Genomic DNA, 24,487 nt, shown 5'->3' on the forward strand with positions numbered 1-24,487 from the left:
AAGATGTTAAAACATCTCATACCATCACACTCGAGATCTGTTGTGATACCACACCTAAAATCGGTAGACATTCATGAAAACGTTACTATACATACGTCCGATGAAGGAAAAGCAACGTGCTTAAACAGTTATTTTGTCTCCATTTCAACTTTAGATACATCTTTGGGAGTTCTCCCCGCCTTAACTCATTTTTCATTTGTCTGTTTGCAAAATGTGTCTATTACTGAAACAGAAATAATGGATATAATAAAATTTGTAATAACTAACAAAGCTGTTGGTGAAGACTTAATCAGTCATCTAGTTCTAAAGCGCACTAGTGAATCTATTTCTAAATCGTTATGCTTAGTGTTAAATCAATCATTACAAGAGTGCACATTCCCTTCATTATGGAAAATGAAATTGTTATGCCCTTATTCAAAAGGGTGATGCTTTAAACATACCTTCAAACTATCGTCACATTTCTCTTTTACGCTGTTTATGAAAACATGGAGCGTGTTGTATATAAACACGTGTATAACCATTATATATTGCACACAATTTAATTTATTGGAGTCAGGATTTCTATGAGGACATTCAACAGAATATTAAAATATTGGTATATTTGATCAACTTGTTCGATCTATTGACGATAAGAAACTTAATTGTATGATATTCTGCGATATATTCAAGACGTTGGGCCGAGTTTGACATCAGGGTCTCTTATCCAAAATAGAATATGTGGAAATATACTAAATTGAACAGAAAGTTACTTGTCGCATTGTACCCAATAATTATTTGTCGGCTCTGCGAAGTCGCAGTCATTTGCAGTAAATGCCGGTGTCCCTCAGGGCTCAGTTGTTTTTCCTGATTTATGTTTATGATATTGTAGAAAATACTGTCACAAATATGTGCAATAAAAACTGTACGTTGAATCACAATTTTGTACGTCGAAGTACAAAAAAATGTACTTAGACGTACATATTGTACGTCGAAGTGCATTTCTCTTTTTACCTAGGTCTTGTTGACTTTCGACCCAAATGGTACGCCATAGATTTGAGTGTAAAACTACACAACCAAGTCAGCTCCCTAGCGCTGTTACCATGAGTGTGTCGGTAGATGATATACGTTTGGACGCGTAGTAGCGATGCCTAAAATCTCAGAAAGTCCACGATCAATTTTGCCTTGCAATTCGTGGCATTCGTTGAAGATCGCATGATTGCGAAAACCTTGCATAAGGAAGGGCCCACATATTGTTGGTTCCAGTTGCCCAAACTGTCAGCGATGAAGGTTCAATAAAATGCTTCAATAAAATGTGGCATAAGAAATAAAAAAACAACAGAAGAGTGTATTTATTAGAAGCCCACAACACAATGTTACGTTAGAACATAAATAAATGTAAGCATATATCTGTAATGTTTTCTGATGTATGAAATATTATTTAACAGAGTATCCCAATAAATTTTATTTAACTTCCTGAAAGATATTTAGGGAGACTGTCAACCAAAAACCATCAAAGGAGTAATCTCTTTCAAAAAGATGTTTAATGTAGAAATATGCAATAAAAATGATTTACAATAGCGATTGAAAAAGGTTTACATTATGGATTAAAAGTTTTAAGAAAATGGTTTTATTTAAAACATGCACGCGCCCACTATATTTGTTGAAGCTATTTTGTTAACTTATTGATTGCCCCTGTGACGTAAGCGAACATTTTTGACAAACTCTCTTATATTAATTAACACTTCTAAACAGACTCAATCCACTTGATATAAACTTTTTTTTAAAATTGTCATCAATGGTAAATACAATTGTCCATCCTAGTTACAACATGATAAATATCAATGGAGCCACAGCAGTGACGTGCACAAAACAGGAGTCAGGTTAACCTACACCTTACCAAGGGCATTTCATTCAATTCACAATATCTCAAATCTTTTTCATTTAAGTTATTGTTCCATGAACTTACTATCGTTGACATCTATGGAATAGACAGTTTATAATGTATACAATCAAAACAGCTTACTGTTGTTTTCATAGCACTTTTGCTGAATAACAAAAACACAGACATTAATAAAATACATAATTTTCATCTCATTCATAATTATAACATAATAAATTAAAGAAAGCACACTAAATACAATATAAGAAAAAAATATAATTATTGCATTTGTAGGTGGTTTATTTGTCTGAATTAGAAACATGCAAAAAATCTATAGGTGATTAAATTAAAATTTAAATGCTGCATCAATAATTTGTACTTGTATGCACAGTTACTTAAGCTAAGAAAAAAGTATTAGCAATCTCACCAAACAAACGAAAAAACATATCTGAAAATACAATGTGTATACAGAAAATTATGGGACACTGGTCTTTTGTTCAATAAAAACACGAATCACTATATCAAGAAGACCATGGTACGCATGGTAACCACCTCAGCTTGGCAGCAGAAACATGCCTCTAATCTGTTTATGGCCTGCACCTCTCTATGAACCTCGGGTAGAGACACACCTCCCGGATGTGGTATCGGTTCAGGATCCAACACATGAACCTCTCCAGCCCCAGACCGTACCCGCCATGCTCGCACGTGCCATACTTCCTCTGAAAACATGCAATTTATCAATGGCGCCTTGCTATGGGAAAACTGATGACACACCATCACATGATTTTATTTTTAACAATTACGCAATGAACGACAAAGTTTTAGTCCGACAAGCTCAAATGCATGTTCATTCACTCAACCATTGTGACTGCTATATAAAGCTTTCTGCAAGGGAGCTTTTTAAAATACAGGTAAGTGTCCAATAGAGACAGCTTTACTTGCTAGGCACCAAAACATAACCACTCAAGCAGGCACATGGTTCATGGTTTCCAAACCTTGCTTAATACACCTATCTGTATTTTAATAATAACCAGTTATACTCTTTATCTCGTATCTTAATCATTAATTTTAATTTGCACAAATATTTACATGTTCAACTGAATATTCGCAAAAAATACTAACAAACCTTAAAATGACCATGTTTGCAAAAAGATTTGGAAAACGTTTGAAATGTAAAACTATTCTCTGACAATAGATACCTGGTCGGTGTACCAGTAGTAGTTAGTGGGGTCAATCTTCTCCCGTTGGAACCCTGCCAGGAGCTCCTCATAGTCCCATATCCTCATGGAGCCCCCGATGATCTCTCCCACATTGGGCATCAGCAGGTCAACCTGTGGGGGTCATAAACAATATAAGACGATGGGAACCCAAATTGGGAGTGTGTATTTTTAGCCTTAGGACCATCCACAGCCTTGCCCACACATGGCTTGAATGAAAGACACATTCAGTAAAATTTAAGGGATGGCCTTTGCCCTTTGGTTCCAATTTTACAGCACTATTTGTTCGGTTAAAGAATAAACGTAAATGATTATTTTATATTGTTATATTGTATTACAGTCAATCTTGTGCTTGCGACCACTTGAATTAAGCGACTTTTGTCTTATGCGACCACTTTAAATCCCGCCCGAGCGTTTTAACTATATTTTCATATTGTATTAAGCGACTTTTGTCTTACGCGACCAGTGACCGCTGATTTTAGTGTTTTTTGATGCCCAAGTCTTGAATTAAGTGACCGCGTTAAGGTAAAAGTGGTAAATCTGTTGACCGTTCAGGGACAAATCAGTGTTAATTGCTTATCTAAGCAGAAAACATGAACGATTACACCTTTGTTTTGATTTCACACCAGCCATTTTCCTTTGTCTCGATGACCGGTGCTGACTGCGTATCAATTTTTGGTGTCGAATAATACAGTGAGGTATTGCCAACAGTCTACAGGTTAACGAGTTTACTATCTGGGCAATAAGTGGCAAATTTTATCGCCGACTTTATTGCAGAAACAATGCGCCAACGTGACAAACATTTTCACAGTGTTCTCAAGTGTAAAAAATAAACTATTAATCGGTAACATGTAGCGAAATCTGGTCATTAAAAAATGTAATTGTTATTATGTTAATAAGTGTGTGTTAGCAAATTTTCCAATCAGGCGTGTTTATTTAGTTTTCAATCAAGGTGTTTAATTTATTTCCCTATGACCCATTATCGAGTCAGATATATATATAAGCTTCCATGCAGAAATTAAAATGTCAAAACGGAAAGTATTAACGTTAAATGAGAAAATTCGGGTATTGGAAGTGTCGAACAGCAAAAGTGCACGTAAATTTAATCGCGAATGAGTTTGGAATCGGAAAAACCCATTCTCCGTGCAAACTATTTTAATACTTTGTATTTAGAATTAGAGAGAACAAACACAACTTTTTTTAAGTAAAAAGTTGTTTTATTCATTTTATTTATATTTAGATTCATTTGATTACAAAAGCTGAAATCGCTGTGTCAACAGGAGATAATCCTATATCTGGCTTTAAAATCAAAGGTCCGCATTCATCCCAACTGGCCCTTTTTTAATTTAAAGACCATTTTATTAAGAGACCACTTTTGGTTACTCCCTTTAGTGGTCTCTATATACAAGATTGACTGTATAACATTTCTTCTAAAAATAGCAATAGCATCTTTTAACATGTGCCTTGTCAAATCATTGTGCATATCATGCTGATAGACCTTTCTTATATCTCACACTGACTTTTACAGTGACAAGAAGGTAATCAATATTTTGCTTTGTCATATTCTGACATGCACACTTCCCAAGTATCAGTAACTTTCATTTTGGATGTACTTTAATTTATTATAATTTGATCATATGAAAGAATCAAAGACACAAAAAAACAACTGTCTTCTGCAGATCCTTTTATTGAGTTATGAAATATTATTGTTTTACTGTAATTTTAATTTGTTTAACGGACCCATTTTAGTGAGGAAAAAATTCTGGATGACTTCTACTATCATGAACCCTTTTCCCAAACTTTTCTTACCGATTCTGTCAAACGTTTGTCATCTTTGCATCTGGGCATGTAAAAGGATTTAATTTCTGCTGGAAACTTGCACAGGAATATTGGTTCGTTAATTTGGTCTGTCATCTTGCGTTCAGGGGCCTCTGGGATATCCTGTTATAGGAAAACACATTGAACTATTAATCCACGAAATTCAAATAGTGAAAGAAAAATAATTAATTGTGCTTAGCTTAGCAATCATTTTGACTGTAGTATAATAAAATAATAATATTATTAACTTCTGACTCAGATATGAAGCTAGCTGCATAACCTAGTGGGCCTATTTATGGCAAACATATTAGTTCTCACACAAGGTTAAAGTTCTCAAGCATCTCAATGCATAATGTAGTGGGCATATAACATATGATGTCTGAGAACTCCAAACTTACATGTTCACAGCATAATTTTAAGAGAATGAAAACCTAATAATAAATTGTGTCTTGTTCTGGGAAAACTGGGCTTAATGCATGTGCGTAAAGTGTTGTCCCAGATAAGCCTGTGCAGTCTGCAAAGGCTAATCAGGGACGACACTTTCCGCTTTAATGGTATTTTTCGTTTAAAGGAAGTCCCTTTTTACCGAAAATCTAGTAAAAGCAGAAAGTGTCGTCCCTTATTAGCCTGTGCGGACTGCACAGGCTAATCTGGGATGACACTTTAGGCACATGAATTTTGCCCAGTTTTCTCAGAACACGACACAATTGATATTGTATAACTCACATCTCCAAACTCATAAAATGATCCGTCATCCTTGGTTATGTTGTTCTCTTTCAGGTACACGAGGGCTTCAGTGTATGCCATCCTTCTAAATGGCTTCTTTGGGGCTACAAAGTCCTGAAAATGGGATGAATCATTTTTCACCTGACATATAGATTTGGAGAAACAGAACTGCCAATAACTTGGAAGATAAAACAAGACTATTGCCAAGCAATATATGTCCCCTACCGGCTCCATCATTGTCAGATTTTTTTATTTAAAAAAATATTTGTTGCCATAGCAACCAGAATTTTTGATGTAGCAACAAAATGAAATTATGTGCATAATGTCCATATTGCAATCGATCCATGTTACAAGTTTCATGAGAAAATATGAAGAACTGTTAAAGTTATCGCAGGTTCCAGAAAAGTGTGACAGACAGAGAGACGCACAGAGCGCAAACCTGGGTCCCCTCTGGTGAAACCAGTAGGGGACAATAAAGGGACTTTACCAAGGTACCTGCTGAAAATTTGTATTTGTAATTGATCATCTAATGGCTGGTCACGTTTTTTTCTTGTATATCAGTTTATCCTTACTGCACTTCAATGTAAAATAGTGCCTATTTAACAACAATCTTTGAAAAAAAAAATGTTTTATTTTAAATGCCAACAACAAAATATAATTCATATAATTTCTGGGTCAAAGTTGCTTATAGCAATTTGAAAATCGAACACATGCCTTATGTACCATTCTAAATCAATTAAGAATTTGGCATGTTATGAAAACAAATAATCTTGTCCTGGAGAATACTTAACATTAGAATCTCTTAAGGCATTAACAAGTTAGGGGCAGTGCAATACCTTCGCCAAGCAAGACATGTTTAAACTTACCAGGGCTGGAATAAATGAAAAAGTAACTTTAATATAGTAAGGAGTAATTTATTGATAAATTTGGCTCAACTCTTTCAAAATTGCGGTCAGTAGTACCTAAACTCCAACAAAATCCTGACAACTTCCCACACCTAAAAGTGAGGACTGCCAAACTGTTCACAGTAAGGACTGCCAAACTGTTCACAGTAAGGACTGCCAAACTTTTAACAGTAAGGACTACCAAACTTTTCACAGTAAGGACTACCAAACTTTTCACAGTAAGGACTGCCAAACTTTTCACAGTAAGAATTGCCAAACTTTTCACAGTAAGGACTGCCAAACTTTTCACAGTAAGGACTGCCAAACTTTTCACAGTAAGGACTGCCAAACTTTTCACAGTAAGGACTGCCAAACTTTTCACAGTAAGGACTGCCAAACTTTTCACAGTAAGGACTGCCAAACTTTTCACAGTAAGGACTGCCAAACTTTTCACCTAACATTACCAGCCTTGAATATGAAGTTCCAGAAGGTCTGGAAACCCCTACATGGATAAAACAGCATGACAGCAATAGCTATACATAAAGAGTAGTGTTAAACGCTGTTAAAAGTGTGCAGTACTTGTATTATGCTGTGTAAAAATGTAAAAGTATCTTCCAGCATCAGAGATTGTGACGTTAATGACTTACAGGGTTGAGTTCATACACTATTTCTGCAAAAGGGGACTTCAGGATTCTATCCACAACATCGCATACTAGATCTTCCAGCCTGCACAGCAGATCTTCAAACTTGATGAAGGGGCATTCCGCTTCAACGTGGGTATATCTGCAAAGAAAGCAAAATAAAAATAGTTTAGAACACACAACAGAAAGAGTTACGAATACAGATGGTCTGGAATAGTGTTTGTACCTATATCAAACACGAGCTTTGTCACAGAGAGACCAACAAAACAGACATGAGTATTCCTCATATGTCTTTCGTACTTTTTCAGCTATAGAAGGATCCAGATTTTAATTTGTCACCTGTTATCATAGCAACCACAGTTTTTGTCTAAGGACAAAAATGAAATAACATGCATAGACTCTATATGACCCTCTATTCACACATCAAGTTCCATAAACCTATCATTCATTTACTTTTTGAGTAAGCGCCTATTCCAGATTTTAATTAGTATTTATTTATTAGCAGGGAAAATTTTTGTCCCACAAATAACTGATATAAAGTCTTCATTACGAAAAATCTACCGTAAGTACTTTTTGCACAGAATCCAGATTCGGAAAAGAACACATTCAGACCTGTGATAAACCTACATATAGACCCCACTGCTTACACTGGTAGGGGATGAATAAGAAAACAAGAAATAAAGATGTAAGAATTATGGCCACATTAGACCATCTTTTTTTTTTAGTTAGTTTAAGTTTTATGTTGATTCATATAAATGTTCAATGAACCTTCATTTACACTAAAATTAAGAAAGTTCAAAGGTCAGGTAATTTTTCCAAAATGGCGGACAAATAGAGCTTAAATTACTCTGCTAAATGTCTTCTGGTGCGCGAATTTTCCGCCCGGTAAGAACTTGCAATACAGAACACATCTCCCATAGCCGGTAGGGCAGTTTCCAAGTACAGCTGTGAGGACTGGGTCAAATACGCCTGAAATACAAGTGTGCAATGGAGGGTTGTAGTAAGAGACAAGTAATTGCAGACTTTCAATTGTGTTGTCATAGATGAAAATGAAAAGACATGTTAGTACTACCATAATTGTAGATTCATCAAAGATATGTTCACCATATAAATATATAAACACAAAATAAGCAATAACATATTACAATCTGGCTATGATATGAGTCGCTGTCTGTAAAAACTGGACTCAATGCATGTGCTTAACCCTTTCAGTGCTGGAACCGAATTTTGAAGGCCTTTGCAAACAGTTTGGATCCAGATGAGACGCCACTGAATGTGGCGTCTCATCAGGATCCAAACTGTTTGCTATTCTGATAGTATTCTTTGAAACAAATCGAAGAAAATGCTAATTTTAGAAATTCAGCAGATGACATTTTTGCAGACGACAAATTTCCCAGCATGCAAAGGGTTAAAGTGTTATCACAGATTAGCCAGTGTAGCCCACACAGGCAAATAAAGTATGACAATTTCCGCTTTAAAGAATTTGTGTTTATAAGCAGTCTCTTCAAAAGGAAAATCCAGTTTAGGTAGAAATTGTTGAACCTTATTAGCTTGTGCAGACTCCACAGGCTAATCTGGAATAATGCATTGACACACATGCAATATACCCAGTTTTCCCATACAGGGCCTTTAAAATCTATCTGTCTATCAATGCAATAACCAACTTCCTCAACCCATTGATTAAAGGACATTTTTTTTAAATATGTATACATTGAGCATGTGAAGTATTTGAACGTCGATATCAACTTCAAATTCTTATAAAAAGATACGTTCATGGTTACCTACAGCAGCAGCATATTAAACAAGAGTACCGCGTAACTGGTGCCACGCTCGGCTACGGGTGCAGTTTTGAACAAGAGCACCATCTTGCGGGTGCAGACCGCTCATCTATTTTTCTTTTTAAAGGTGAAGGGATTCAATTCAATTTCAATCACAAAGGAGGGAGGGGTGGAGTGGAGAGGGTGTATAGTGTGGGGGTGTGGTCATTTATTAAATTATCTTCCAAAAATGCAAAAAAAAACCTGTTTAAAAAAAAAAAAAATAGGGGGGGGGGGTTGAGGCGGGGTAGTGTGGTGAGGGTGCGGTGGTCATTTATTAGATGATCTTTAAAAAAAAAATTGGGGGGGGGGGATTGGGGAGGGGGGGGTCATGGGGGATGGTTTGGGTGGAGTCTATTGTAGTATGTCATGTAAGAGTTGTTTTGTCAAAGTATCAATCAAATCTGATCATAAATAACGAAGTCATGGAAATTTTTGCGAAATTTAATAATTTGACCTTCAGAGTCAAGGTCATTCAAAGATCAAGGTAAAATTCAACTTGCCAGGTACAGTACCCTCATGATAGCATGAAAGTATTTGAAGTTTGAAAGCAATAGCCTTGATACTATAGAAGTAAAGTGGATCTAAACACAAAATTAAACCATATATTCAAAGTTACTAAGTCAAAAAAGGACCATAATTCTGTAAAAATGACAACCAGAGTTATGCAACTTGTCCTTTACTGTCCTCATATGATAGTTTGTGAGTGTTCCAAGTATGAAAGCAATATCTATGATACTTTAGGGGTAAAGTGGACCAAAACACAAAACTAAAACCAAATTTTCAATTTTCTAAGTATAAAGGGCCCATAATTCCGTCAAAATGCCAGTCAGAGATACATAACTTTGCCTGCACAGTCCCCGTATGATAGTTAGTAAGTGCTGCAAGTATGAAAGCAATAGCTGTGATACTTAAGGAATAAAATGGACCTAAACACAAAACTTAACCAAAAATTTCAATTTTCTAATATAAAAAGGGCACATAATTCTGTCAAAATGCACGCCAGAGTTATCTAACTTTGCCTGCCCAGTCCCCTCATGATAGTAAGTAAGTGTACCATGTTTGAATGCAATAGCATTGATACTTTATGAGAAAAGTGGACCTAAACGCAAAACTAAACCGGTGGCCGACGCCAAGGTGATGACAATACATGACCTTGACCTTTGACCTAGTGAACCCAAAATGGGTGTGGCGTGTATAACACACCAAGGTGCATCTACATATAAAGTTTCAAAGTTGAAGATGGAAGCATTTTTATTTTAGAGCCAATGTTAAGGTTTTAGCATGACGCGGACGTCAGACAACACAACGATCTGGCTATGACAATACCTCGGGTTTTCTCCGAAAACGCCGAGAAAATAAAATTAATGAAATCTTGTTGACAACAAATACCAGTATTTTACTATTCATGAATTACAACGTGTTGACCACAACAGAGCAATCTCATCATCAGTATTGCTCAGGGGACTGAATTTACAGTAAGCTGTGTACAGGTACACCTAAATCTCATTAGTGGGTATGGTGTCTGCTCTGCGAACAAGACCTTTTGGTTGTGATCGCCACTTGGGAAGCTATATAATACAAGAATCTTTCAGAACACTAAATTCTACCTAGAAAAGGTCTAGTGTCTTATTAAGTCTTAGGGTCTCAGTTTATACATGTATGAGCTTAAATAAAAAGGGTTCAAAATCACTAAATTGAAGATCTGGTGTTTCCCAGGACACTGACATTAAAAACCAAAGGCTTTAAATGCAATCAAGGTAAGTGGACGGATTTAAACTTTAACCAATACCTCTTGTCCAAAGTAGTTGAATTTAAATAGGGTTGAACCGCCTTCGACCTGCGTTTGCACAAGTGTGGGTGGAGTAACTTCAAAATAGCCATTAGCAAAATAGTGTTCTCTGAAGGCCTGCATCACCACTGAGCGCATCTTCAATATTTTGGACGTCTGTAAAGGTCATGTGATAAATTTTTAAAAAACAAACAAAAATGTATCCATACTTGGATTACCGTTATATCAAAATGAATCAAACACAGATATATCACAATGGAGAATGTAGATCAACAAGAGATGCTTTTAAAAAGGCTTTGTAAGCTCTAAGTTAAAAGAAGTTTGTTCATTTTGAAAAGATAAAAGGAAACTTTGGGACACAGATATGAAATTGGTTGAATGGCTTTATTTTATAAATCAAGAGAAAAAGCTTGTTATTGGGAACAAGAGTTGTGTTTGTGAGAAACACAATGCCCCCTAATGCGCCGCTTTTTGTTGTTGTTGACCTTTGACCTTGAAGGATGACCTTGACCTTTCACCACTCAAAATGTGCAGCTCCATGAGATACACATGCATGCCAAATATGAAGTTGCTATGTTCAATATTTCAAAAGTTATTGCAAAACTTAACTGTAAGGTTAAAGTGTTTTTAGTTGTTTTTTTACCTTTGACCTTGAAGGATGACCTTGACCTTTCACCACTCAAAATGTCCAGCTCCATGAGATACACATGCATGCCAAATATGAAGTTGCTATGTTCAATATTTCAAAAGTTATTGCAAAACTTTACTGTAAGGTTAAAGTTTTGGGACAGAATGACAAACAGAAAGACACGCCAAAAACAATATACCCTCGATCTATCAATCAGGGGGCATAAAAATTCAACAATCCAACTTCTATTAAGTTAACAAACACACATTTTCTCGAAATATTCAGGATCAGCTTAAAACTGAGGTCCATAATTAAGGCCCTAATTGGTTAATATTTTGGTTATTATTTTATGATAAACTTTACTATTCTCTCTCAACAGACTTACAGACGGATACACCAACAGACAGACATTAGAAAACCAATATTCCTGCGATAGTCAATCTGTATAATACAGATTTTAGTAGGAAAGCGACCAGTGGTTACCAGGCTTGACAATCCATGACCTACAATGGTTGGAGGATTACTAAATCTGCCAATGATTTCTCTACGTACCATGATGTGTATACATGGCCTACAAATATTGGTCTATTACTTAATCTATACAAGTTTTCTCTACGTATCATGATGTGTATACATGAACTACAAATATTGGTCTATTACTTAATCTATACACCTTTTCTCTACGTATCATGATGTGTATACATGGCCTAAAAATATTGGTCTATTACTTAATCTATACACATTTTCTCTACGTATCATGATGTGTATACATGGCCTACAAATATTGGTCTATTACTTGATCTATACACATTTCCTCTACGTATCATGATTTGTATACATGGCCTACAAATATTGGTCTATTACTTAATCTATACACGTTTTCTCTACGTATCATGATGTGTATACATGGCCTACAAATATTGGTCTATTACTTAATCTATACACGTTTTCTCTACGTATCATGATGTGTATACATAACCTACAAGTATTGGTCTATTACTTAATCTATGCACGTTTTCTCTACGTATCATGATGTGAATACATGGCCTACAAATATTGGTCTATTACTTAATCTATACACGTTTTCTCTATGTATCATGATGTGTATACATGACCTACAAACATTGGTCTATTACTTAAGCTATACACGTTTTCTCTACGTATCATGATGTGTATACATGAACTACAAATATTGGTCTATTACTTAATCTATACACGTTTTCTCTATGTATCATGATGTGTATACATGAACTACAAATATTGGTCTATTACTTAAGCTCAGGGATCATATTTTTTTCGGTTTTGTCGGTCCTAGACCGATTCGGGTCATGAAAGACCGATTGAAAATCCCAAAGAGTCGGTCCGATTCTGTTTGCTAAAATTCCCATGTCATGAAATCGATTACGCAGTGCACATGCTAGCATACCCTAATTACATTCTTATCTCGATTAGGTGTGATAAACCATTTACTGCAGTCTCTAAACCGGTCAGGACCAGTCTATTGCACCTCAGCCGACTAGTATCAGCGTGTAACCCCAAACAACGAAGATTCGTGCGGTTGTGTATCAGTCAAGCGTGAATAACCCAGTGTCAATATCAAACGATAATTTCACTGGCTTATACCTAGCACACTAATCTGTTCATAATGTGTGCTCGTCCACGATAAAATCGTGGACAGTTTTACTTCGGAGATTAAAACCTCGATGTTATCCTCGTGGAAATTGTGCATTTCATGCATGATACAGTCAGTAAACTTTCATATAAACAAAGAAGAAAATCGGATATTGTGCAATAATTGTGGGCGGACCTTATACACTGAAAGCACGCGCTGTAACTAAACAATACATGCCGATACATTTTCCACCAGCGTAATAATCCGGCAATAAATTAACTTCACATAAAATAGTACACAAGAAAAATAATATACATTGTATAAATCTTAAGTAAAAATCGTGATAGAATCGAAATAATTTGTGTCCTTTATTGTTTGTTGTTGAATAACCCACGACCGGAAGTTAAGATGCGTGGTTTTTAATCACTCGTGTTTCGCACTCGTGATTTAATCCCTACGCATCTTAACTATCGGCCGTGGTTTATTCGACAACAAACTATAATGTACACAAATTGTTTTTCAACTATTTGGTTTTATTATTGCCAGTAGCCAACCTACGCACAGACATTTGTTAGATTCAATGCATGTGTGTAAGCTATTATCGAGTCGACAATGATTTAAAACATCGGTATAGACTTACACAGATTATTAATGAAAAGTCAGATAAAACAGTTACCGAAACAACAATTAAATAGCTAATGATAAAACCAATTGAAAAAACTCCTATGTTCCGTTAAAAGAAATACTTAAGGCAATTTAACTTGTACGTTATTATACCCTTTTCATGAATGGCAAAATCAATGGTATATATTTTAACGTAATTTGTCATAATTTCGGATAAAAATTTTCGGACACTTTTTCCCCATTTAAATCCAGACCGATTGATGTTGCTGGAAAATATGATCCCTGCTTAAGCTATACACATTTTCTCTTCGTATCATGATGTGAATACATGACCTACAAGAATTGGTTGATTACGAAAGCTATGAACATTTTGTCCATGAATCAATTATGTGCCTGTAAATAGTACATGATTGTACTGGACAATTACTAAAGCTACCCACGTTTTCTCCGCGGATCATGATGTGCCTGTTGTCGAGCTGCACATCCACATGGGCACTCTCGTTGAGCAGGTTGTCTGCCCCACCTGGTGGCGAGGGGCCCACAAGCTCCCAGTAGTCTACGCTCATCTCATGGTCACCAGGAGCCTGCAAGGGCCACATGTAAATTGTCTGGGGTTTGACTTAGTAGCATTGTAATTAACCCTTTACGACTCAGAAGCATAGCGAAAATGGTTATGTGCAAACAGCATAAAACCAGACCAGCCTCCAAGTAACTTGCAGTCTGTTCAAGTTTTATGCTGTTTGCTGCTCATCAGTAACTAAGGGTTGGAAACAAGCCTTTAAAACTTGAATGCAGTAAGAAAGGTCTTTAATAAAATGTAACTTTCTTACTACACATGTGTAAAATATGTATCTAAGGGATAAAGGTTTAAATAAATAACTAATAATGGGCTTAAACTTGAGCTTCAATGGCGAGTTAAATCTAACAAATGTTATATATAGTCAAGAAATGTTTATATGTTTTGCTTTTTCATTATCCTGCAAACATGAAGGTTTATTTTTACATTTAGGATATCCGATTTTTCTCATGATTTTAAACAGTGAATTTAATCAGTAAGTAACGTTAACTCTGTAAATAGGTCAAACATTTCTCAAACAGAATTATAATATTTTGATGAATGAGCCAGCTTCAAGGAATTTAGAACACTTAGAATACAGGAACTAGTGAATCTCGAAAATGATTCTCACCTTTTGACCATTAAAGACAGCTTACCGTTTTTCCTTGAGGCAGCTCTTTGATGACACCATATATGCAGATAGAAGCTTCAGTGGCTAATGTCAAAGCATCATAAGATTGGCACTAAAATATGAATGGAGGCATTTTTTGTTTTGTTTTTATGTGACTATTTATTTATATCCCTACTGTGTATACAACTGTGTACTAAAATCATGATTCAAAATATCAATATATTATGTAATAGGTTTGTTAGTTACTTTAATGCAAGATGGTTGGAAATTAGATAATCATACGACAGTAGATAGACCATGTGATAATGATATGTATTATTTAATATCAATCATTCAACAGCATGTAAAATACATTGTAAATTCTATGGTCCCATTCCATCAAAATAACTGCACATTTTCAAAATCATTGATATTGTGTATGTTGAAGCAGTTTTGTTAAACGTACTGTTTACATGAAAACTAGCAAATTATTTGTATTGATATCCCACTAATATATTTTTTGTTTATGGATGGGTACAAATCCCTTGATTTACGGTATAATCCTAAAAATAATAATTAAGTGTAGGGTAATTGTTTTATGCATTGCATTAAACCTCATTGATATATATGCATCAAGAAAGTTTCATCTTCTATAGTACTGAGATATAGCCCTGAAAAGTTACAACATACAAAAACAACAAAGGGAAATAACCCTCATTTATGAAAGCATAGGGTTATGGTTTTTATGCATTGCACTTAATCTCCTCGTTGATATTTATACACAGATGCAATTTCATGTTAATATCTTATATAGTTTCTGAGATATAGCCCTGAAAAGTTTGTGACAGACGGATGCACAAACAGACGGACAATGCCTTGGGCGAGGGATGACAAAATAAGTTTATGACAGTTGAATAAGTTGAACTTCTAACATAACCACATTTTAAGTGACTTTTACCTCATCATTTTTTAAACTTTAAAGTTCAATGACTGCAAATATATATGAAACATTTTTTTAAGCAAACACAACTTACATCACGAGAACAAAAGAAGTCACTGAAAGAGACAAAGGCCCCATAGTATTATTTTGGCACAAGATAGTTATCTTGATGTTCTCTGCAATGCCTCCCAGTGTTTCTTATCATTATACGATCTTTCTTAGATTCCCTTCAAAGTCTATATTTAGTTTAATTATTTATTTTTTTCTTGAGATATCTTTTCAAGTATTCTTTACATGGAATGAGTTTTTTATATCAACATTGGGAACCATGTTTTATCATTAATAGGCCTCATATACATGTTTTTTTCAAAGTATTAAGACAACTTTCAATACGTACAAGCAGGTCAGTGAAGACACACTGCAGGAATCCAGTGCCATCTCTAAGGACCACAAACATGAGATTCTTTCCCTGGCGCCTCAGTCGATGAACCCAGCCATACAACTTCACACGTATATTGCGGTTGGAACCGGATTCCCGGATCTTTATCTGATACCGATTAAACTGGGTTATTTATTTTGGTATTTACAATTGAATAGAACTGCATTAAAGAAGCCATGATACAGAGGAATATTAAAAATATAAACAACTGCAATAGGGCGATGGTGTTGCAATATCTGTCAGCTGAATCCTAAATTCTGAAATGTGTCTGAGCTGTAACTATGTTATATTTTTTTCTTTTTATTAATTTCTTTTTGAGGAGAAAAAATACTGGTTATTAACACATCATGTAGTCATCCCTATGGACCATGATGGTAATTGTGATTAATATATGAGGACAATGTTGAACAGCACACATAGATGATAAATAAAACATGTGTATAAACTGGAAAACAAACATGTTGACCAAAATTTCCCACACTTGTTCCTTCAGTACTTTTTTCAGAAGAAACCAATGAGTTTTCTCCCTAAAAAAAAATAAGGGGCCAGGACAAAGGTAAGTGGCTAAGGGCTCATGCTTATTTGTAGTCCTCATAAACACACTAGTTTTGCAGCAGGCAGGCTTGCATCCTGGGTCAACACAATCTTTCTGGCTTCTTCCAGGTTTTTCTCACGTCTTTCAGAATCTTCTGCCTAGTAATACAATACCACATAGTTATGACCTCCTTTTAATAATGCAATACCACACATGTATTAACTCCCTTTTATAATGCAATACCACATAGTTATTACCTCCTTTTAATAATGCAATACCACACATGTATTAACTCCCTTTTATAATGCAATACCACATAGTTATTACCTCCCTTTTATAATGAAATACCACACATTTATTAAATTCCTTTTATAATGAAATACTACACAGTTATTACCTCCCTTTTATGATGAAATACGACACAGTTATTACCACTCTTTTATAATACAATACCACAGTTATTACCTCCCTTTTATAATGAAAAACCACACAGTTATTACCTCCCTTTTATAATGCAATACCACACATGTATTAACTCCCTTTTATAATGCAATACAACACAGTTATAACCTCCCTTTTATTAGAAAATACCACACAGTTATTACCTCCCTTTTGTAATGCAATACCACACAGTAATTACCTCCCTTTTATAATGATGTTATTACTACTTTTATAATGCAATACCAAAGTTACTAATTCGGTTTAATAATGCCAAGCCACAGTTACTACCACAGTATAGTAATGTTATATCATGTTACTACCTTTGCCTAATAATGCAATACCAAACAATTACTAAACCAAGCTTTTATGCTTATGAAAAACTTTTTGGCTAAAAATTGAGGGTCCATTTAGTTTTAAACAAGCAAACATAAGCCATGGATTAAAGTCTCGTGTACTTCATGTAAATTAACAGAAACCCCAGTTTTCTATGATTTAGAAATAACAACTTTTATAAGTTTGATGCATTGTTGGAAACGAATGATGCAGGACAGTCCAAGATATGTCCACCTATTTCTTAAACAAATTGTGCTGTTAGTGTAAGTTTGCAATTAACATTGCACGAAATCGTACCTAAATGATAAATATGTTTGCAAGAGTTAACTGTACACTAAAATACATGAAGACAGACAGAATAGTTTTAACAACTCACTTTTGAGCATAAAAACAGAGTAAAACAGTACAAAATCATTATATATATATCTATGTACAAAACCACTCTAAAAGTTACGAGAGATGATGGTTCTAAAAAATATAATAGTGTTCAACAATTATATACATCATTAAAACTTTCACATCTGATAGAAATATATAAAAGATCCTTAAATGATTATTCTGTTGAAAACCCAGATGTAAACATTTAAGTACACTTACATCTTTTTTGGCTTTATCGGCAGCTTTGCTAGCTTCTCTCTGCCAAATCTTTTGCTGCTTTTTCAACTGGGATTTAGCAGCAGGCTCAAAATTCTGTTAGATTAAAATAACGGTAATAATGAAATATTTTTTCTCAAGTTATGTTGTGAGTTTCCATATTAAATGTTAGAAATTTTACATTAGTAAAAACAGAAAACCTATTGAAAGCTTCTATGTAATTTTATGTTCTCTTTGAATGAAGAGTGCTACTAGATTTCTAATGTAAAACACATCATTTGTGTTAATGAAATGTTTTTTCTTAACTGGTCCCAAACTATTTCACATCAATGAATATCATAGTCTATAAATATTGGAGAAAAAAGGAAGTTTTTATCTGATAATCCACAAAACATTTCTCATAATCTTCACCATACAGAATTATGGAGGCATGAGACAGATGTTGCAGTGACATTATTGACATACTGGTGGAGCTTATGAAGATCTAGAAACAACATGATGTCTGAGTATTTGTTAAGGTAAATTCTGGGTATCTTATTACCCTGGTTGTACAGCATAAAGGTTATATGTCTAAACCTTGTAAGAAAAAATGTCATAAAAATGTTCAATTATTAATGTCACAAAGATCAACAAAAGCACCACATAACGGGTGCCAACGCTCGGCTGCGGGTGCAGTTTTGAATAAATGAAAGCTTGTCAGAATATTCTTTTTAAGAGGTCACAGTGACCTTGACCTTTGACCCCAAAATGGGTGTGGTGTGTAGAACTCATCAAGGTCCATCTACATATGAAGTTTCAAAGTTGTAGGTGGAAGCACTTTGATTTTAGAGCCAATGTTCAAAAGGTTAACAAAATGTAAAGGTTTTAGCATGACGCCAGACAATGAGCTGGCTATGACAATACCTCGGGTTTTCTCCGAAAACAGCCGAGCTAAAAAGAACATGGAAAGAACACACAAGATTATGTAAATTTACTAGAAACTTGTGAGTTGGGACCAATTATCTAAACTTTGTATAACATATTTTTATACACTAATGGAAGACATGTAATGCGACCAAAACATCGAATGTTACTTAATTACAATTATTTTGTTCCACTTCTTGGCATCTTCTATATGTAAGTTATATTATGAATAAATTGAACATCAGCTTCTATTTATGCAGACTAAAAAAGTTAGTTATAATTTCCATTTTTCGTACTTTCTTCAATAAGATATGACACTAGGTAATTAATGAAAGTAGCTTCTATTCAAGCATGCCAAGCTTGCACAGAAAACATTACTTAAGTGCAAACAGGAACAAGTTTAAACTGTAAAGACATAGGAAGCTTTTAACCCACCTGGCCATCTGCTCCGTCTACATAGATAGTTGGGAATGGCTCCTGGCCTGCATGCCTCATGGCCTGCAATAATATTTTGTAATAGATAAAACACAAGGGCTGTTTGTAAAACATGCATGCCCCCATATGGGCTGTCAGTTGTAGTGGCAGCCATTGTGTGAATACGTTTTTGTCACTGTGACCTTGACCTTTGACCTAGTGACATGAAAATCAATAGGGGTCATCTGCAAGTCATGATCAATGTTCCTATGAAGTTTCATGATCCTAGGCGTAAGCTTTCTTGAGTTATCATCCGGAAACCATTTTACTATGTCAAGTCACTGTGACATTGACCTTTGACCAAGTGACCTGAAAATAATAGGGGTCATTTGCGAGTCATGATCAATGTATCTATGAAGTTTCATGATCCTAGGCGTAGGCGTTCTTGAGTTATCATCCGGAAACCATTTTACTGGTTCGAGTCACTGTGACCTTGACCTTTGACCTGAAAATCAATAGGGGTCTTCTGCGAGTCATGATCAATGTACCTATGAAGTTTCATGATCCTAGGCGTAAGCGTTCTTGAGTTATCATCCGGAAACCATTTTTCTGTGTCGAGTCACCGCGACCTTGACCTTTGACCTAGTGACCTGAAAATCTGTAGGGGTCAGCTGCAAGTCATGATCAATGTACCTATTAAGTTTCATGATCCTAGGCCTAAGCGTTCTTGAGTTATCATCCGGAACCATTATACTGGTTCTAGTCACCGTGACCTTTAACCTAGTGACCTGAAAATCAATAGGGCTCATCTGCGAGTCATGATCAATGTATCTATGAAGTTTCATGATCCTAGGCTTAAGCGTTCTTGAGTTATCATCCGGAAACCATTCGGTGGACAGAGGGACGGACGGACCAACATGTGCAAAACAATATACCCCCTCTTCTTTGAAGGGGGGCATAAATATCTGAATACAATACACACTGCTGCAATATGTACATACAACAGAAATTTCTGTAATGTTTCCACATATTAAAAAGTACATATTAAGGTTCTGAAATAATTAAACAATGATATTACATGTATTAGCAGAATTATACTCAGCAGTGACTGACAACTCATCATACCATAATATGCCCTTTTATCTGTTATTTTTTAATAAGACAATTATTTTAATTTAGTTCCCTTTATAGCTTTTGCCTGTTTTGGTTGACATAGACTGACAATTTTCAATGAAGTAAACTTCATTAATTTAGGCTGGCTTGGTTGAGGGTACACACAGGATTACTATTGCAAAATGTTGAAACTACCAAGAAGAGAAGTTGCTCGATGTTGATTGTAATGACATTCAACATCATAAAGAAGGCTTCCTCTTACTGACAACTTATACCCGGTATGTATGAATGACAATGGCGATTTTAGAACAATAGGAAACTTTTGAACCCTGTTCTACTGATTCTTCCTTTACCTGAATAACTGTTTTAAATGGTTTGCCTTCTGTGCCATCTCCTGACTCATCAGATCCTCTTGCTTCTGATGTATACAATGCACCTAAAAGTGAAATCATGTTAATACATTTACTATCGTGGATTATATAGTTCAAGATTATTTCTCACAATACTATTAATTAGAGTGTCTTCTATTACTGGTACATTGTCCGTCCTGAACTTCAATGGAAATATTGTTCAACAAGTGGGCTAAATAATAGTTTCAAGTTTCGTAGTTGCCCTTTGATCCTTCCTTAATTATTAATATAATACATGACCCATATGAGCATGTGACAATAGCTTATGAATTACTTACTGCAATGGGACCAGAGTTAAACTGGATATTGTTGCATTACTTGAAATGTGATGAATACACTTTGACGCAACAGAAATTAATATGAAGCAAGTTGTAAAAACAAACAATTTTGGGTGTGGCCAGTATTTGTAGAGAGCCAAAATACAATTCCATTACATACCAAATACAAGAATTAAAGATGTTACATACCACAGGGCCGTACCCAGGATTTTTTTACTGGGGGGGCCCAACCGGGGAGGGTTTGGGAGGGGTCCCCCCCCTCCCTATATATATACTTTTTTAATTTGGCACTTTGCAAGGTGAATTTTGATGCTTATAAAAACCGTATTTTGTGATACGAATTAATTGAATATAACAAGTAAATCAGCTCATTTCGGAAGTCTTAAGCTTTAAACATTGGTGTGAATGCACAACAATATTAAAAGCTTTAGATTTCCGAAACTTACAGGTTTAAACTGACGATAATCCACATCAACGCTTGTATTGCTTCCACCATTTTTTTCACAAATCAATAACGTCACACGTTTTTTTAATTCTGATTTTTTTGGGAAAGACCTTGCCATTTTTGAGGAAAAAAATTGCGCGAAACGCCTAATTTTGAGGGGAAATAATGAAAGTCTTAAATAATCAATTTAACATATTTTACTGTTTTCAAGCAAATTTAAGGAAAGAGATAATTTAATTATACAATATTTTTCTACACTGGATTAGGTTAACTTATATGAGATCAATTTGTTGCTTCAATCTTCATTTTTTTACCAATGAGCCATTAATAGGTTGATATTACTCAATTCTCAGTACTCAATTATTTTAAATACTGAATTTTGCCAAATTCTTATCTATTGTTCGGCAAATTTATGAATCTGCTTTTCTTTTAAACAAACATGTTAACTATCTCATCGTAGTCTTTTTCAGTGATTTCCTTTCAAAAATTATCAATACTCAGTTTTAATAACTTAGTCAGTGTTTTTGTTCCGGTTCAAGTTCAGGGCCCTATTCTCAATGCAAAAAGTATATATTGGGACCTTAAAATTCCCAATAAAAGGTTTCCAAAAAAAAACACCAATTAATCTTTTAGAAGGGAAAAATACGTCTAGGGCCTTCTCAAAGAAGGAAAAAACCTGCGTCGGCAATTATCAGACCATAGTCTACGACCTCCTGTAGCAGTTGCTTCCATTCGCTGCACTTATCAAAATACATGTTACATCAACCATTGATAGATGAAGCATTCATGATCACAATGGGGGACTGATCGGGGATGTGTGTACAAGGCGATAAGAAAAATTGCCAAGGAGCTTATCTCGATTTGCGAGCGTTAATCCCCTTGTTTATCAGGGACAATAAAACATAGCTGCTCTTTTGTTTTGAGGGAAAGTGTACTGTGGGCCCTTGCACGAGAGAAAAAATTGCAGTGGGCCGATTATTTAAAAAAAATCATAGTTCGACAGCCAGCTGGGGGGGCCCGGGCCCCTGGGCCCATGGCCTGGGTACGGGCCTGTACCAAAACCCAGTGGGTTTTGTGGTTTCAGAAGATTGTACAAGTTACTTTTCTTCATCTATATAAAGTAGTAGACTCCCTGAATGAGGCCAGTTTCTAATCAGCATCAGCTTTCCAACTATTTAATGGGCTGTGTTCACACTCGCTACACCATCTTCGAGTTGAAATTGTTTTAAACAAAGCTGTGCTCTCATTGGTTAATAACAGAGGTGTGGCTTTCATGTAAAATATTTCCAGGTGAATTCAAAGATGACGTAGCTAGTGTGAAAACAGCCCGTTGAATGGTTGGCAATCTGATGCTTGCAACAGATTGGACTCTGAGAGATATTTATGTTAGTAAGTGTTACAAACGTTCAATTTTGATTGTAAGATATGTGTAATTACAATTTTTATGACTGTCAAACCAAATTAATGCTTGCAATTTGTTTTTAATGCAGCCAGATTGAGTCTAATAAATGTTTTTGCAAGTATGCTCTTTGATGACCGCTTTATGGAAAACTTAAACACTGTAAGAACAGGAACCTATTTATCACTAAAGTATGAAGTCTTCTGGATTGTTTGATACCAAGATTAACCAATCAGTTGAAAGTTGATTGAGCAGTGAGCTACAGAAATGGGCTGGTGTGCTGAGATCAGTATTTCAAGGGTCTCAGTCACATTCCTTTTCATTTATACAGGTAAAAAATATTTTTTAAACACAAATTTTTTTATTGTGTATAAAAAATTGAAAATTTTGAGGGGTAGTACCTATGGGGAGGTGGCAGTGGGGGGGGGGGGGGGGGGGGGGGGGGGTGAGCGGGTAGCAGCTTATGCCGCTTGTGAATGCAACTGGTAAAAAATATAGAACTTTAGCTTTAGAAGTTCACTTTTTCTTTCCTATACTTAACAATGCTTAATATTTCATATATTCATAAATTTTGTTGAATACACATTTTACAATTAAAACTCAGTTAATTATTTAAGTTAACCTTTGGTGCTAAGATAGGCGCGTGCATAATATTCGTCCACCCGTTTGTTGTAACCATATTTACGATAATATATCGGTATCCGAATTTAAGAACTGTCCGAATTAAGGCACCTTGTCGGCATAATTAAGGAGTGGTGACGCGTGTTCGGCCCGTTTCTTTTTACCACAAAGCAATAAGTAAAGAAGATAATATTGTAAAATTACAAGCATACCCAAACTCATTTCTGCAACTTTTTCAGCAACATCAGTCATGACAACAGAGTTGACAAAAAATAACTTAAATTTTCTAACGTTGCATCAGACAACACGCACGTCAATATGGACATGTGTACACCGGAAATAGTCGGCCTAGCTCGGAACAAGCATTCTATACATAGATGGTGACGTCACTACGTTAGTCAGTAAGACCGCATTGTGTACACACCAATCGGGAATCCTCGGACAATTCCGCCATGACGGCGATCGTCCCTCGGCAATCGGGAATCCTCGGACAATTCCGATCGAAGGGCGATCGTCAACGCTTATGCCTAGGATCATGAAACTTGATAGGTAGATTGATCATGACTCGCAGATGACCCCTATTGATTTTCAGGTCACTAGGTCAAAGGTCAAGGTCACGATGACCCGAAATAGTAAAATGGTTTCCGGATGATAATTCAAGAGCGCTTATGGCTAGGATCATGAAACTTCATAGGTATATTGATCATGACTCGCAGATGACCCCTATTGATATTCAGGTCACGAGGTCAAAGGTCAGGTCACAGTGACAAAAACATATTCACACAATGGCTGTCATTACAACGGAGAGCCCATATGGGGGGCATGCATGTTTTACAAAC

The 24,487-nt window shown here is 35.5% G+C and overlaps 1 protein-coding gene and 1 long non-coding RNA gene across 2 annotated transcripts; both read right to left on the reverse strand.

Moving 5' to 3' along the window:
* Positions 1-1,313: 1,313 nt before the first annotated feature.
* On the reverse strand, positions 1,314-24,027 carry LOC127875910 (asparagine--tRNA ligase, cytoplasmic-like). The gene is made up of 15 exons (XM_052420663.1): positions 23,861-24,027; positions 20,849-20,931; positions 19,404-19,466; positions 18,069-18,161; positions 16,766-16,855; positions 16,121-16,270; positions 14,830-14,916; positions 14,058-14,201; positions 10,754-10,909; positions 7,992-8,113; positions 7,151-7,286; positions 5,620-5,733; positions 4,885-5,016; positions 3,058-3,189; positions 1,314-2,577 (listed from the first exon to the last, which is right to left on the reverse strand). Exons 1-15 carry the CDS (start codon positions 23,898-23,900, stop codon positions 2,446-2,448), a joined length of 1,674 nt encoding a protein of 557 aa, XP_052276623.1. The 5' UTR covers positions 23,901-24,027; the 3' UTR covers positions 1,314-2,445.
* Positions 11,110-12,643, reverse strand: LOC127875919 (uncharacterized). Its single transcript, XR_008047513.1, has 3 exons — positions 12,531-12,643; positions 11,417-12,054; positions 11,110-11,258 (listed from the first exon to the last, which is right to left on the reverse strand). It is a non-coding gene; the product is annotated as an uncharacterized LOC127875919 (long non-coding RNA).
* Positions 24,028-24,487: the final 460 nt, after the last annotated feature.

The sequence above is a fragment of the Dreissena polymorpha genome, chromosome 4 (assembly GCF_020536995.1).
Source record: "Dreissena polymorpha isolate Duluth1 chromosome 4, UMN_Dpol_1.0, whole genome shotgun sequence".
Classification (NCBI taxonomy): Eukaryota; Metazoa; Mollusca; class Bivalvia; order Myida; family Dreissenidae; genus Dreissena; species Dreissena polymorpha.

Bases quoted from the DNA above. Each gene is read 5' to 3' on its own strand.
- LOC127875910 (XM_052420663.1), bottom strand. From the start codon at position 23,900: ATGACTGATGTTGCTGAAAAAGTTGCAGAAATGAGTTTGG. The intron at 14,917-16,120 runs GTACGTATTGAA...TTCATATTTTAG, and splicing joins GTGTCTTCACTGACCTGCTT to TGCCAATCTTATGATGCTTT. The intron at 2,578-3,057 runs GTATCTATTGTC...GCATGTTTTCAG, and splicing joins ACTACTGGTACACCGACCAG to AGGAAGTATGGCACGTGCGA.